General features: G+C 42.2%; 1 protein-coding gene across 4 annotated transcripts in view; it reads left to right on the forward strand.

Moving 5' to 3' along the window:
* Window positions 1-14935, forward strand: part of TAFA1 (TAFA chemokine like family member 1) — a 685025-nt gene that overhangs the window by 558305 nt on the left and 111785 nt on the right. For all 4 annotated transcript variants that reach the window (XM_073644713.1, XM_073644711.1, XM_073644710.1 and 1 more), the window contains exon 4: window positions 14338-14478. In XM_073644713.1, coding sequence (XP_073500814.1) covers window positions 14338-14478 — 141 coding nt within the window. The remainder of the gene's footprint in view (window positions 1-14337; window positions 14479-14935) is intronic.

The following is a 14935-nucleotide window of genomic DNA, read 5'->3' on the forward strand; positions in this document are numbered from 1 at the left end:
ACGAGGCCGCCTGGAGTGGTGAGCAAGAGTAGAGCAGGACGAGGCCGCCTGGAGCGGTGAGCAAGAGTAGAGCAGGACGAGGCCGCCTGGAGCGGTGAGCAAGAGTAGAGCAGGATGAGGCCGCCTGGAGCGGTGAGCAAGAGTAGAGCAGGACGAGGCCGCCTGGAGCGGTGAGCAAGAGTAGTCAGAGCAGATCGAGACTGCCGGAGCAGTGAGCAAAGGGTCAGAGCGGAGCGAGACTGCCGGAGCAGTGAGCAAAGGGTCAGAGCGGAGCGAGACTGCCGGAGCAGTGAGCAAAGGGTCAGAGCGGAGCGAGACTGCCGGAGCAGTGAGCAAAGGGTCAGAGCGGAGCGAGACTGCCGGAGCAGTGAGCAAAGGGTCAGAGCGGAGCGAGACTGCCGGAGCAGTGAGCAAAGGGTCAGAGCGGAGCGAGACTGCCGGAGCAGTGAGCAAAGGGTCAGAGCGGAGCGAGACTGCCGGAGCAGTGAGCAAAGGGTCAGAGCGGAGCAAGACTGCCGGAGCAGTGAGCAAAGGGTCAGAGCGGAGCAAGACTGCCGGAGCAGTGAGCAAAGGGTCAGAACGGAGCAAGACTGCCGGAGCAGTGAGCCAAGGGTCAGAGCAGGCCAGAACCGCCGGAGTGGTGAGCAAAGGCAGAGCAGGCTAGAACCGCCGGAGCGGTGAGCAAGGCAGAGCAGGCTAGAACCGCCGGAGCGGTGAGCAAGGCAGAGCAGGCTAGAACCGCCGGAGCGGTGAGCAAGGCAGAGCAGGCCAGAACCGCCGGAGCGGTGAGCAAGGCAGAGCAGGCTAGAACCGCCGGAGCGGTGAGCAAGGCAGAGCAGGGGGGAAAGGGCTTTGTACACACGGAACAGGCAGGAAGGGAAAGGCAGAACCAGATACCCACAGGGTACTTACAGTGAAGTAGCGAGTGGACCACTAACTCACAAACGGAAGTACAGTGACAACGAGCAGGAGTTAGGTACGAGTTCAGACTCTGCAGAAAAAGGAAAGGTACGGACATAGAGAAACACAGGAAACAGGCTAGAAGAGTATACAGACAAGAACAGACACAGTAGCAAGATACAGTAGCGGGTCTAGGTATGCAGCCCCTAGAAGGCGGGAGGAACAGGCTAGGAGCGTGTTCAGACAGGACAGACAAGATACAGGAGCAGGTCTAGGTATGCGGCCCCTAGAAGGCGGAATGAACAGGCAAGGAGCGTGTTCAGACAGGCCTGGAAATACAGCCTCCAGGAAGGGCAGGCAAGCAAACACAGAAGGGGACCTGGCACATTCAGAGTGAGAGAGCACACTGAATGAAACACAATGCTCAGGCATGGGTTAATTGGAGCAGCTGGGTTAAATACCAGATGACAGACAGCAATAGACTGAGGACGCACAAGGGGTGTGCCTGCAGCAGGTACAAAAAGCAGGAAGTGATCGGGCGCCACCCTTAAGCAGCAGAAACAGAAGCAAACACAGCATGGAGGGAAGCCAGAGAGACATTCTGGATTGGAGATCAAGTGCGCGCTCTTGCACAGTGGGAGATGGACCACTATGCAAGGACACCGCCAGGTATGTTACAGATTGCAATCATTTTCAGGAAGAAACTGAGTATTATCTGACAGAATTGCAGGGGTGCCAATACTTTTGGCCACCACTGTACATCATGGTCATTGCACATGCATACATGAAAGCTGTGCCTGTGTGGTTACCAAAGAGCTATTCCTACAAAAAATTATTAGATAAATTATATGTTATCCGTTAAAAAAAAAAAAAGTCCTTATAAGCTTATATTAAAAATGACAAATCCCAAAAATAACAGAAATGACTTTTTTATTTTAAAAAAAACATTTATTTTTGGTATCACTTTTATCTAGAGCATGGTAGACTGAGGGAAAAATTGAAAAAATCAATAGTGGAATTGCTGTCTTTCCTACCATCTCCTCCACTCCCCAACAACAACAAAAAAGTTAGTAAAATCAAATGGATAAATTATATATACCGCAAACTGTTGACTTTGGAAAATGCAAGTTGACTCTCACAAAAGCGACTTCTCCTCCAGCTAGAGAAAAATTTCAAGTTGTGTCTCTTTAAATGCGACCATGAAAAAAAAAAAGTACTTAAAGGGTTAATGTTATTAAACATATAGTGGGCAGGATATTATAGAGCCGGAAGAAATAAACAAAATAATGTATGTTTTTGTGGGAAAATTTGGTATTTTATTGATTAAAATCTGGATTTTTTAAGGAGTTACCGTAAGTCCAGTGGGCGGTTCTACTCTGTGACTCTACCCACTGGACTCATAAGCTTAGAATGTGAGCAGTGATTTAAATGAAGAAATTGCAAGTTCTACTGAAACTTTTCCTACAAAACTATATATTAATCTTTTCAGCTCCCCGTCCTCTATAACATGCAGCCAGCAAACCGGACTTTTCCTTCAAAAGGACGGATTCCATTTACCGTAATCATACAAATATGCAGACAAATTTCACTTAAATGAATAGAACCCTGTAAAGATACAAAGTGCTACATTCCTTCTCGGTCATCCATTATTCCAGTTCATATATAATTACCATAAATTGCATTCGGGATGTAGCAGTATTCTGTATATTTCAGATTAATGCAGGGCTACCTCCGGAGGTGACTATTCAACACAGATTACATTAGTGTCGCCAGAAGTCATTACTAAACTCGAAATTCCATTCACATGCGAATTTCATTTCAGTAAAAAGACAAGTTATCCATTGGTTCTTACGCAGGTAAATTAAGTAATATAAGCAATGTATTAAACATGCTCTCATACATTTTCATTATTTTGTAGCTGGGAAAAATAATACAGTGATCTTTATTACTGGTATAAATATCAAAGTAGCTAATGCATCTACATGACGCACCTGGCGCTCAGCTGCCGACAGACATCATATATAAGTCTGCAGGAATTACTGTTGTAACGGGGGTAAATTAACACCAGCAATATTATTGGTTGGGGACGTCGTTCTCTGGAGTCTTAAAACCCAAATGATCTGTATCCTATATAGGTATGGAACCAGCTTACGAGACCAGAAACTTGACTCGTAAATTTAATTTTTTTTTGTATATTTTGCAATTAAAGGAATTTTTCACTTTTATTAGAAATGTTTAATTAAATTGAACACTGAAAGTACAGATACTTTATTATGTACCTATTTTGTATTCAGTTGAGATAACCATTTTGTGGACTGAACATGAGAGTATATAGTTACATAGTTTATAAGGCCGAAAAAAGACAAGCGTCCATCCAGTTCAGCCTATTTCTTGTGCACTGCAGCTATTCCGCAGCGTTGATCCAGGGGAAGGCAAAAAAAACCCATGCGGTATAGGCCAATTTACATCATTGAGGAAAAATTCACTTCCCGACTCCAATCTGGCAGTCAGATTAAATCCCTGGATTAATTAACTATCACTAAGCATAAGATGTAATTTTATTGTTCTCAAGAAAGGCGTCCAGGCCTCTCTTGAACTCATTAAGTGAGTTGGACATCACCACTTCCTCTCCCAGAGAGTTCCAGAGTCTCACGGCTCTGACCGTAAAGAATCCCCTTCTATGCTGGTGCAGGAACCTCCTTTCCTCCAGACGCATAGTGTGCCCCCTCGTCTTTGTCACCATCCTTGGTATAAACAGGTCATGGGAGAGATCTCTGTACTACCCCCTGATGTATTTATACATGTTTATGAGGTCTCGCCTAAGCCTTCTCTTTTCCAGCGTAAATAGGCCTAATTTTGACAACCTCTCTGGGTATTCTAGTCCCTCCATTCCCTTTATTACCTTAGTCCCCTCCTTTGTACCCTCTCTAGCTCCAATATGTCCTTCCTGAGCACCGGAGCCCAGAACTATGCACAATATTCTAAGTGCGGCCTTACCAGCGCTTTATACAGAGGAAGAACAATGTTCTCATCATATGCCCCTATTCCTCTTCTGATGCATGCCATGACTCTATTTGCCTTCGCAGCTGCTGCCTGACACTGGGCACTCCAATTTAATTTGCTGTTAACCAAGACGCCCAGGTCCTTCTCCATGTCAGATTTCCCCAACGGTTTCCCATTTAATATGTATGGGTGACTGCTGTTTTTCTTTCCCATGTGCATGACCTTACATTTATTGGCATTGTAAACAATGGTGCAGCGGTCTCAAGGAGCGCCAAAGGAATACTGGACAATTTAATAGATGGCAACCGACTTTTATTCTTCCTCCAATACCACTGCCACAACGCGTTTCAACGGTCTAAGCCGTCTTCATCAGGTTTGACCCCACCTGATGAAGACGGCTTAGACCGTTGAAACGCGTTGTGGCAGTGGTATTGGAGGAAGAATAAAAGTCGGTTGCCATCTATTAAATTGTCCAGTATTCCTTTGGCGCTCCCTGAGACCTCTGCACCATTGTTTACTTGTGAAATATCTCCATACGGAGCCAAAGCGGCTGGAGCAGCCTGGTCTATTTGGATGTGTGAGGACCTGCGGTTATCCAGCCACCGGGTTAAACTACTGAGGACCTGCGGTGACGTGGTATCTGGTCCGGCAGGATCGTGTGACCACTTGAGGAGCACAGAGTTGCGAGGCAAACACCGACAGGACGGTACTACAAATAGAGGTGACCCGGAGCCTCATTAATCACACGCTTAATCTTGGTTGTGTAGACGTACACAACCATAACAGGTGAGTGTACTGGCACTTTTTAAATTATTTAAATAGCCCTGTGAGTCTACACATGCGCCCTTTCTTTTCGCATTTATCGGCATTGAACTTCATTTGCCATTTTTTGGTCCAACTCCCCAATTTATCTAAATCCTCCTGTAGCTGTGCCCTATCCTCATCTGTATTAACTACTTTACAAAGTTTAGTATCATCTGCAAATATTGCTATTTTACTATGCAACCCTTCCACTAGATCATTAATAAATATATTAAATAATATAGGGCCCAAGACAGACCCTTGAGGCACCCCGCTAGTAACCCTGACACCCCCTGAGCTTACTCCATTGATAACCACCCTCTGCTTTCTATCACTCAGCAAGCTATTTACCCACTTGCACACATTATCCCCCAGACCAAGCATTCTCATTTTATATACCAACCTTTTGTGTGGCACGGTATCAAACGCTTTGGAGAAGTCAAGGTATACAGCATCCACTGACTCTCCCCGGTCCAGCTGTGAGCTCACCTCCTCGTAGAAGGCCATAAGGTTTGTTTGGTAGGAGCGATCCCTCATGAATCCATGTTGATATGGAGTTAGACAGTTATTATCATTAAGATATTCTACAATAGCATCTCTAAGAAATCCTTCAAACAATTTACCCACACCAGACGTTAAGCTTACTGGTCTATAGTTCCCAGGGTCACTTTTAGACCCCTTTTTGAATATTGGTACCACATTTGCTTGGCGCCAGTCTAGTGGGACAGTCCCTGTCCATAAAGAGTGCTTGAATATAAGATACAGCGGTCTGTCTATCACATTACTTCATTCTTTTAGTACCCGGGGGTGTATGTCATCTGGGCCTGGTGACTTGTCTATTTTGATATTATTTAGGCGTTTCTGAACTTCCTCCTGGGTTAGTTGGGTGATATTTAGCGGAGGGTTTACTTTATCACTCTGCATTTCCTCCGATAAATTGTTTTCTTTTGTGAAAACAGTGGAGAAGAAGCTATTGAGTAGGTTTGCTTTACCCTCATCGCCCTCTATGATTTTACCCAGGTTATTTTTCAATGGGCCAACTCCATCAGTTTTAATCCTTTTACTGTTTATATAGTTAAAGAACAGTTTGGGATTCGTTTTACTTTCCTTGGCAATTAGTCTCTCTGTCTCCTCTTTTGCTATTCTTATTTGTTTCTTACAGATTTTGTTTTTTTCCCCATAAGATATTAGCGCTTCCTCGCTGCCTTCTTGTTTAAGTTTACTGAAAGCCTTTTTTTTTTTTTTCATTGCCCTCTTGACTTCCTTATGTAGCCACATTGGCTTCCTCCTATTCCTAGCCCTTTTATTCCCATAAGGTATGTGCCTTCTACAGTGACTATGTAGGACTGTTTTGAAAATTTCCCATTTTCTATCCGTGCTCCTATTACTAAAGATACTATCCCAGTCTATAAGGTGAAGGGCATCTCTTAGCTGATCAAACTTTGCCCTCCTTAAGTTCAGTGTTTTTGTGAGTCCCTTGCTGGGCACCTACTGAAGCACATGTGGAATTGTATAATGTTGTGGTCACTATTTCCCAGGTGCCCCCCGACCTGCACCCCAGTTATTCTGTCTGGCCTGTTAGTTAATATTAAGTCTAAAAGGGCCGTCCCTCTAGTTGGTTCCTGCACAAGTTGTGACAAATAATTGTCTTTGATAATTGACAGAAACCTGTTTCCTTTCTGAGATCTACAGCTTTCGGTTTCCCAGTCTATATCGGGGTAGTTGAAGTCCCCCATAATAATCACCTCGTTATTTTTTGCTACTTCGTCTATTTGTCTCATTAATAGACTTTCCGTGGCTTCTGCTATATTTGGTGGTTTATAACAGACTCCTTTGATAATTTTATTATTGTTTTTTGCCCCATGTATCTCCACCCATAAGGACTCGACCTCCTCATTTCCCTCCCATACATCCTCCCGTAGTATTTAAAGTCAATATGTGCCCATTTTTTTCTCTTATTTTATGATCGCTGCTCCCCCAGGTGTCCTCTTTTTACTGCTAAATTATATGATCTTTACCAGGGGGCGTGGCTCACAGGATCCTCTAGGGCGGGTCCTTAGGATGCTCTGCATTATTATTCTGTGAGCCACGCCCCTTTAATGAAGACCAAAATAATTAGCACTATATAAGAAGGACCAGATCTTTGGAACTGTTTGGTGGATTTAATAAAAACAAAAAAGGGCAAACGCAGAGGAGCAGAGAGGATAAAATAAGAACAAAAGCTTGCTGCCTTTAACCTAGTGATAGGTCCTCTTGAAAGGGAACCTGGTAAAGTAGAGTAGATTCATATTGTTACGATACTGGCCTACTACGGCTGGAAACCAGAGGCCGAAGGAGCACAAGCAGGAACAGCAAGCGGTAGTCGAAGTTCTTGGAGATAGCAAGGAGTTGTCGGAAACAATCCGCAGATGAATTAGAACAGTCTGGGTAAGAATGTTCAGGAGCTGGAGACTGAAGCTAAGCTAACAGCTTGACACAATACTCAAGCAATGAGTAAGAGATCCATATGGCTTTAAGTAGGCCCAAACAGGAAACAAGATGGATTCCAATCTGCCATCTTGGAAAAGGGTCAATTGTAGAACACAGCAGCAGCCTCCAGTGGTAAGGAGTGAAACTGCAGCACAATTAATAAAGTGAAAAATAGCGGCCACTAGTGATCAAACTGTAGAAGGCAAAAGAATTCCTGACAGATATATAGTCTGGTGGTAAGAGATTCACTATAACTAGGGAAGAGTGAATCGATTCTGCACTAATCAAGATTGGTACAATTTTTTTTTTAATTCTTCAAAGATTGTGAATGAATAAATTGTGATCCGTTTCATAAAAATCATCTAAAATGGCCATCGCCATGTTACAGATAGTATTAGAGAAACTGCAACATGAGTCCTTAGGCACGGACTAGCAGGCTTCCCCATAAAGCCTTTCAGTTGCACCACCCTAAAGCACAGCCGGTCATGTGTGACCATAGGTTTGAAGTCATGTAGCCACTATAAAAGTCCATGCAGGGATGCTGCAGTCATTTTGTCGGGAATGTGGATAGGAGAGAGAACCTTAGAGCTCAGTTAGAGAGACATAGTGCACAGAATAGATAGATATTGCTGTATTTTCTACATCTCATTTTGTGATATTCTTTAAAATCATTTTGTTTCCCTGCTTTGTCAAGACTTAGGAGTCTAATGGGTGGTACTAATAAATGATTCACAGCATTCTCTGGATGAGCATTCATACAGTTGTTTGTTTTCACTGATAAAAGCGCCCACTGGACTCCTAAGTTTAGAATAAGTTGGAGACAAAATTTAAAAAATTTATAGATTTTTTTTTCCATAAAAGGTGAAATCAATTTGCTCAGCATCTCCTGCTCTATTACTTTACTTATCAGAATAACTTATATTTTGTGTATACATTGAGTGTTTTACCTCCTTTGTATGTATTTTTGTACTCGAGAAACCAGCTCATGGGTTAATTGGTGTCCTATGAAATTTTCTCCAGTGTCTTTCTCTGATAAATTAGACTGTGAGCCCCACAGGGGACGGTGACTGATGCAAGTGACTACATTCTCTTTATAAAGCTGTGGAATATGTCAGTGATACATAAATATTGGATAAATGTATCTCATATCTTTCTGCCTCCTAGTTACCAAGCTTGTATTTGACAGGTCATATTGTCGAAAATGTTCTCTTATAACTAACAGACGGCTACATTTAGGAAAATAATTATATCTTTCCTCTATGGTAAAATGTCTTTTTTTGCATGTTGTCAGTAGAATCACAACGTCAATGGGATCCCCTTTTAGATTTTATCTTGGTTATCGCGGGTTTTAGGAAATTTCCACCTACTTTTACTTGAATCGGCTGTAGAAACGTGACCGATATGGTCAAAATGACCCCCCCCAAAAAAGGCTCAAAAGTCAAAAATGTAAATAAAATATAGAAATATTTCCGAAGACCAAATTCTACAAATGTAATGTGTCCACTTTTCTTCTTCTTCCTCTTCATTATGGACCATAATAATTTTTTTATTTATTATGATCCATAATGAAGAGGAAGAAGAAGAAAAGTGGACACATTACAATTGTAGACCTTGGTCTTCGGAAATATTTCTATATTTTATTTACATTTTTGACTTTTGAGCCTTTTTTGGGGGGGGGGTCATTTTGACCACATCGGTCCCGTTTCTACAGCCGATTCAAATAAAAGTAGGCAGAAATTTCCTAAAAGATTCAGGGCACATAAATTTTGCCACCACCCCAAAGAAAAATAATAAGATTATGTATTAGAGATAGAATACGACATCTATTAGACAGTTTTATGGTACAGCAGGTCCAGATACAGCCACTCAATCCTCCCATCCTGTGCTACCCATAATGTTCTTCTTCGTGCCTCCAAAGAGTAATAGTGCCCCCTTTGTGCCACACAAATTAATAGTGCCCTCCTTTATGCCACACAAATTAATAGTGCCTTCCTTTGTGCCACACAAATTAATAGTGCCCTCCTTTGTGCCACACAAATTAATAGTGCCCTCCTTTGTAACACACAAATTAATAGTGCCCTCCTTTGTGCCACACAAATTAATAGTGCCCTCCTTTGTGCCACACAAATTAATAGTGCCCCCTTTGTGCCACACAAATTAATAGTGCCCCCTTCGTGCCACACAAATTAATAGTGCCCCCTTTGTGAGACACAAATTAATAGTGCCCCCTTTGTGAGACACAAATTAATAGTGCCCCCTTTTATGCCCTACAAAATATTAGTGCCCTCGCAGACAATATTAAATCCTTCCTTCATGCTGACCACAAAGCAATACCGTAGTTTTCTTCCAGGGACCCCCCCAATAATACTGCCATCCTTTATGTCCCCACACAATTATAATACCCACTTTCTGCCCTTTGTAAAGTAATGCTTTGCATGCCATAGAAATACCAGTATGTACCCATGAAAATAATATTTCCCCTTTTGTGCCTACTAAGAGGTAAAACTACGTCCTTTGTGCCTCCACAAATAATAATGCTCCCTTTATGCACCCCACAAAATTAGAGTGTCCCCTTTCTGCCCCCAAACAAATAATATCCTCCTACTGTCCTACAGTGGTAGTGCTTCCAGTAGGCTGCAAGAGAGAAAATAAAAGGACGACAACACCAAAGTATTCAACCATATGTAGGAACTGAGGACACAGATACAGTTAAAGGGAATCTGTCACATGTTTTTTGCTGAGGAATCTGAGTGCAGCATAATGTAGAGGCAGCAACCCTGATTTCAGTGATGTATCACTTACTGGGGTGCTTACTGCAGTTTTGATAAAATCCCTGCTTTATCTGCTGCAGATCTAGCAGTTCTCTGACTGCTGAGCTCTGTATAACCCCACCCACAAGACTGATTGGCAGGTCTCTGTCCATGTACACAGAAAGCTGCCAATCAGTGGTGGGGGGCGTGGTTGTACAGAGCTTCTAAATATGGAGGACTACCTAGCAGCAGGTTTACTAGTCCTCTAGTGATAATATTTTGCTGATAAAATAGCAATTTTATCAAAACTATATCAAGCAGCCCAGTAAGTGACACATCCCTGGAATCAGGGTCTCTGCCTCTACATTATGCTGCTCTCAGATTATTTAGCAAAAACCTGGTGACAGATTCCCTTTAAATGTCATGGTTTACTTTGGTTTTGAACACGGGACCATAAATCCAGCTTTTGACATTACTGGCTAGACAGTTTGGTAGATTTCACAGTCAGGACTCTAAAAGGCAAGTGGAAGCCCCTATGGGAGATGAATGTGGCCTGCGTCAGCAGCAGAAGTTCTCGGTAAGATCCCCGGGCCCATAAAAACGTGGCTTACCAAGACAGGACTGGGTTAGACAATGGGTCAACTGAGACTTTGCAACCAAAGGGTCAACTTACTGCACATATGGAGTCCGTACTGGCCTCATTAGTTGTTCTCCGGTTTAATAAAAAATGCAAAATGTCACTAAAAGTAGCAATAAATAAACAGACTAATAAATAAATTGGCTAAGGTCATGGTCACATAATGTATGCACCAGAAAAGCTGCTAGGGCATACTTCAATTGTATCTATAGGTTCTTATGTTCCCAACGGAGACCAAAAGAGTGTCTTGGCCTCAATTGGACTGACGTACTGCACATCTGATAGCTTTTTTTAATTGCTATATCTGTAGGTGTAATACTTTACTTTTTTCTAGGGAAAGACAATTCACAAAAAATATGTTCCACGTGGTATACTTTATTTTTTTACACCGGAGCCTATGGGGAACTTATGTCACTGTGCGCCAAGATTTCTTCAGACCTATTCCACAAAATTACAACAAAGTCTGATCATGGATGGTTTCTCAGTCAAGATTGGTGGACCCTTCTGAGAGCAAATTATCTTATGTAGAAGCAAAAGATTGACCATGTTGAAATCCTATATGTCCAAACCTTTTTTTCACTTCAATATTTGTCTTCAGGTGGCAACTTAAAAAAACTTAGTAAAAACTTATCACAGGAGGATCGATCAACCACTTTTACTCCTTGGTAATTTTTTCAATATTAGGAGCTAATAAAAGGTTTTTTTCTGGAAATAAAGATCAGACTAGTTTAAAATAAAGGAAGAGATACTTTTCTAATCGATCCCCCGCAGTTTTCTGTTTCGATGTTTACTTGTTTCCCAGTGGTCTCCTTGTCCTATGATGACACATAGTAAATGTCAAGAAATACCCGCTTAGTTTATCACTAAGTCTTAGCCTTGGAAAAATCATTTTTGACCTCTGGACAACCCCTTTAATGTCTGTGTTCACTTCTTTTCAGCAGTTAATTTTAGCTGTGAAAACATTCAGTAATTTGATGAAGAATTCTACTTTTTGCCCCTGATTATTTTTCTTCATTTTATTACTTTTACCATTAAAAAATATTGAGATGTTAAGTCTTATTCCCGAGCCACGAGATCTTTATCAGACGCCGACCTCTTATGTTCTTGAAGCAGTAAACTTTAAACATTACCACACAGTCGTCAAATGCTTTAGGAGATATATATCTTGATGTACTGTCTTCTGGTAATTGATAAAACCTTCTACCAGAACTCAAAGCCCCAGGTACAATGTTCTTTTTTTTGTTCTTTTGTTCCTCCTGACAAAATAATTATGATACCGTCATTATTCATACACATCTAAGAAGCTTCCATGTCTTTGTTCAAGAGATAAAGTTTTACAAAGTATGAATTTTGGCTTGTAATTGAACAGGTACAGATATTTATATATATAATTGTATGTAAAGCTAGGCCAAGGTGACCCCTAAAAGGGATTTTCCTTGAACATGTCCTTCAAAAATAAAGAGATCGTAAGTCCAGGAAATGTACAAACCACTTTGGCACAAATGAAGTTGACCATATACATTGTTTGTTTTGACAGTCAACTATTACTTCCGGCCATGATACACGTTTGTTCCTAATGACTGAGCGCGCATGAGTCTTGTATGGAGAGTGGAGAGTAAACATTTCCATACACATTAGACTAAAGTTAGATGAACCTGTCGATATTGGTTGATTTGGCCGACAGTCAATGTATATAGGAGCCTCTCTTCTTTTCTACAACAGATGATTTCGCGGAAGAGAAGGATTCAACCTGTTGGATTTCAGCAGATGATCCTTTTGTTCTCCCTGGAGGTGTCGGGCAACGGCGCTCTCATAGAAAACACAGGAGATCTCGCTTGAACCAAACGTTTCTGTATAAGGGGAGAGTTAGCTGTTAGCTGTTCAGATCTGAGTTATCTAATGTGTACTAGAGGGCCCTAAGCCATTGGTAGACCACAGAGGTGGTAGACCATGACTTTTCTCCACTGAAAACAAAAAGATCAGGTATGTTGAAAATCAACTGCCAGTCCTTCTCTCCATTGGATATTTGTTGTCTGGTGGATTATTATTATTATTTATTTATATAGCACCATTTATTCCATGGTGCTGTACATAAGAAGGGGTTACATACCAAATACAGATATCACTTACAGTAACCAAACTAACAATGATAGACTGGTACAGAGGGAAGAGGGCCCTGCCCTCGAGGGTTCACAATCTACAAGGGATGGGTGAGGATACAGTAGGTGAGGGTAGAGCTGGTCGTGCAGCGGTATGGTGGAGCGGTGGTTACTGCAGGTTGCAGGCTTGTAGGAAGAGGTGGGTCTTCAGGTTCCTTTAATAGGTTTCCACGGTAGGCGAGAGTCTGATGTGTTGGGGTAGAGAGTTCCAGAGTAGGGGGGATGCACGGGTGAAATCTTGTACGCGATTGTGGGAAGAGGAGATAAGAGGGGAGTAGACAAGGAGATGTTGTGAAGATCGGAGGTTGCATACAGGTAAATACCGGGAGACTAGGTCACATATGTATGGGGGAGACAGGTTGTGGATGGCTTTGTATGCCAGGGTTAGGGTCTTGAACTTGAGTCTCTGGGCAATGGGGAGCCAGTGAAGGGATTGACAGAGGGGAAAGGCTGGGGAGTAGTGGGTGGACAGGTGGATTAGTCGGGCAGCAGCGTTTAGGATAGATTGAAGGGGTGCGAGAGTGTTCGAAGGGAGGCCACAGAGCAGGAGGGTGCAGTAGTCAAGGCGGGAGATGATGAGGGCATGGACTAGAGTTTTTGCAGAGTCTTTGCTGAGGAATGGGCGGATCTGGGAGATATTTTTGAGTTGGAGTCAACAGGAAGTGGAAATGGCTTGGATATGTGGTTTGAAGGAGAGGTCAGAGTCCAGGGTTACCCCAAGGCAGCGAGCTTGCGGGACTGGGGAGAGTGGACGGCCATTAACGTTGATGGATAAGTCGGATAAAGGGGTTGAGTGAGGTGGGAGAAAGATGATGAATTCAGTTTTATCCATGTTAAGTTTTAGAAATCTAGCAGAGAAGAAGGATGAAATAGCGGACAACCATCTTCACATTTGATGGTTGGCTGGTCCTCCTGAAATCATTGGGTTCCTCTGACCATCAGATTTTTGAACCTCTTTGGACGCATCATTGAAGACATCCTACCACAGTAACAATAGGATCAGGCATATTGAAAATCAACCAGTCATTCTCTCCACAAGATATTTGCTATCTGGGGTATCAAACAACCATCTTCACATTAGATGGTTGGCTGGCCCTCCTGAAGTCATTGGGTTCCTCCGATCTTAATCTAATGTTTATGGCCAGCTTTATATTTTTGCTTTTCTGACTATCAGATTTGTGGACGTCTTTGGAAGCATCATTAATGACATCCTACCACAGTGCCATTAATATCAATGTTTCTCCCCCAAAAATACAAAGTTAGAGGTTTAGACTTACGTAAATTCACTCATGCCCATCACAGTACCATTGATTTTGACTGTTGGTTGAATCATTTCTTCCAAATGTCTTCCTCTGGCTAGATCATGATTTCTATGATTGTGTCCATCCATCTTGGTTCTGGTCATTCTCTTGACTTGATTTCTTGAAGAATACCCATTGATGGGTTACCAGTGTGATCAGTGGACACATCTCTACATGATCTGCATCAGCCCCTTGTTCCAGGACTTGTATTGCATCTTGTTAATTCTGTATCTGAATTTTATATTATCCCATATCGTTGCGCTACATTACTACGTTACCCATATGTGACCACTAACTTTTGCTTTGTGTCTTTGCAGAAGGTGGAACGTGCGAAGTTATAGCGGCGCACAGATGCTGCAATAAGAACCGTATTGAGGAGAGATCACAAACGGTGAAATGTTCTTGTTTGCCTGGAAAAGTGGCCGGAACAACCAGAAACAGACCCTCTTGTGTTGATGGCAAGTACCTCAATTCATGCATTCATTGTTGCATCTTTAAATGTCCGTGTCCTGGAGAATCCGCCCTGAGCTGTCAGATTTAAAGGGATAGTCTAATTATTTCTGTCTACATGGTCTTCTTGCACATGAGCTCTTTCAAAAAATGTCACTCGTGGTAATTTTTGCTTACTGGTCCATAGTTAAGCCTTCAATCCTTTCAATATGGAGCCTGCCCAAGAATTTTAATATGTATATAATTACTATACTTAGACCCTATCCTGTTAATTAATACAAATCACAGGTCTGAGAACCATTCTGGATCTTCATTGAAGACTAGCATAAGGACTGTTACTTGTACCAAATATTAATTTGTTTTCATGGTGCTATGGTGGCAATCAGCTTATGACAATAGGTCTGGCTCCTCAAATGCCCATCAAACAGCTAATTTTTCTGGAGAAACCACTCTCAGTCAGTCATA

This window comes from Phyllobates terribilis, unplaced genomic scaffold (genome assembly GCF_046119375.1).
Source record: "Phyllobates terribilis strain yellow unplaced genomic scaffold, ASM4611937v1 Scaffold_8__6_contigs__length_399053987, whole genome shotgun sequence".
NCBI lineage: Eukaryota > Metazoa > Chordata > Amphibia > Anura > Dendrobatidae > Phyllobates > Phyllobates terribilis.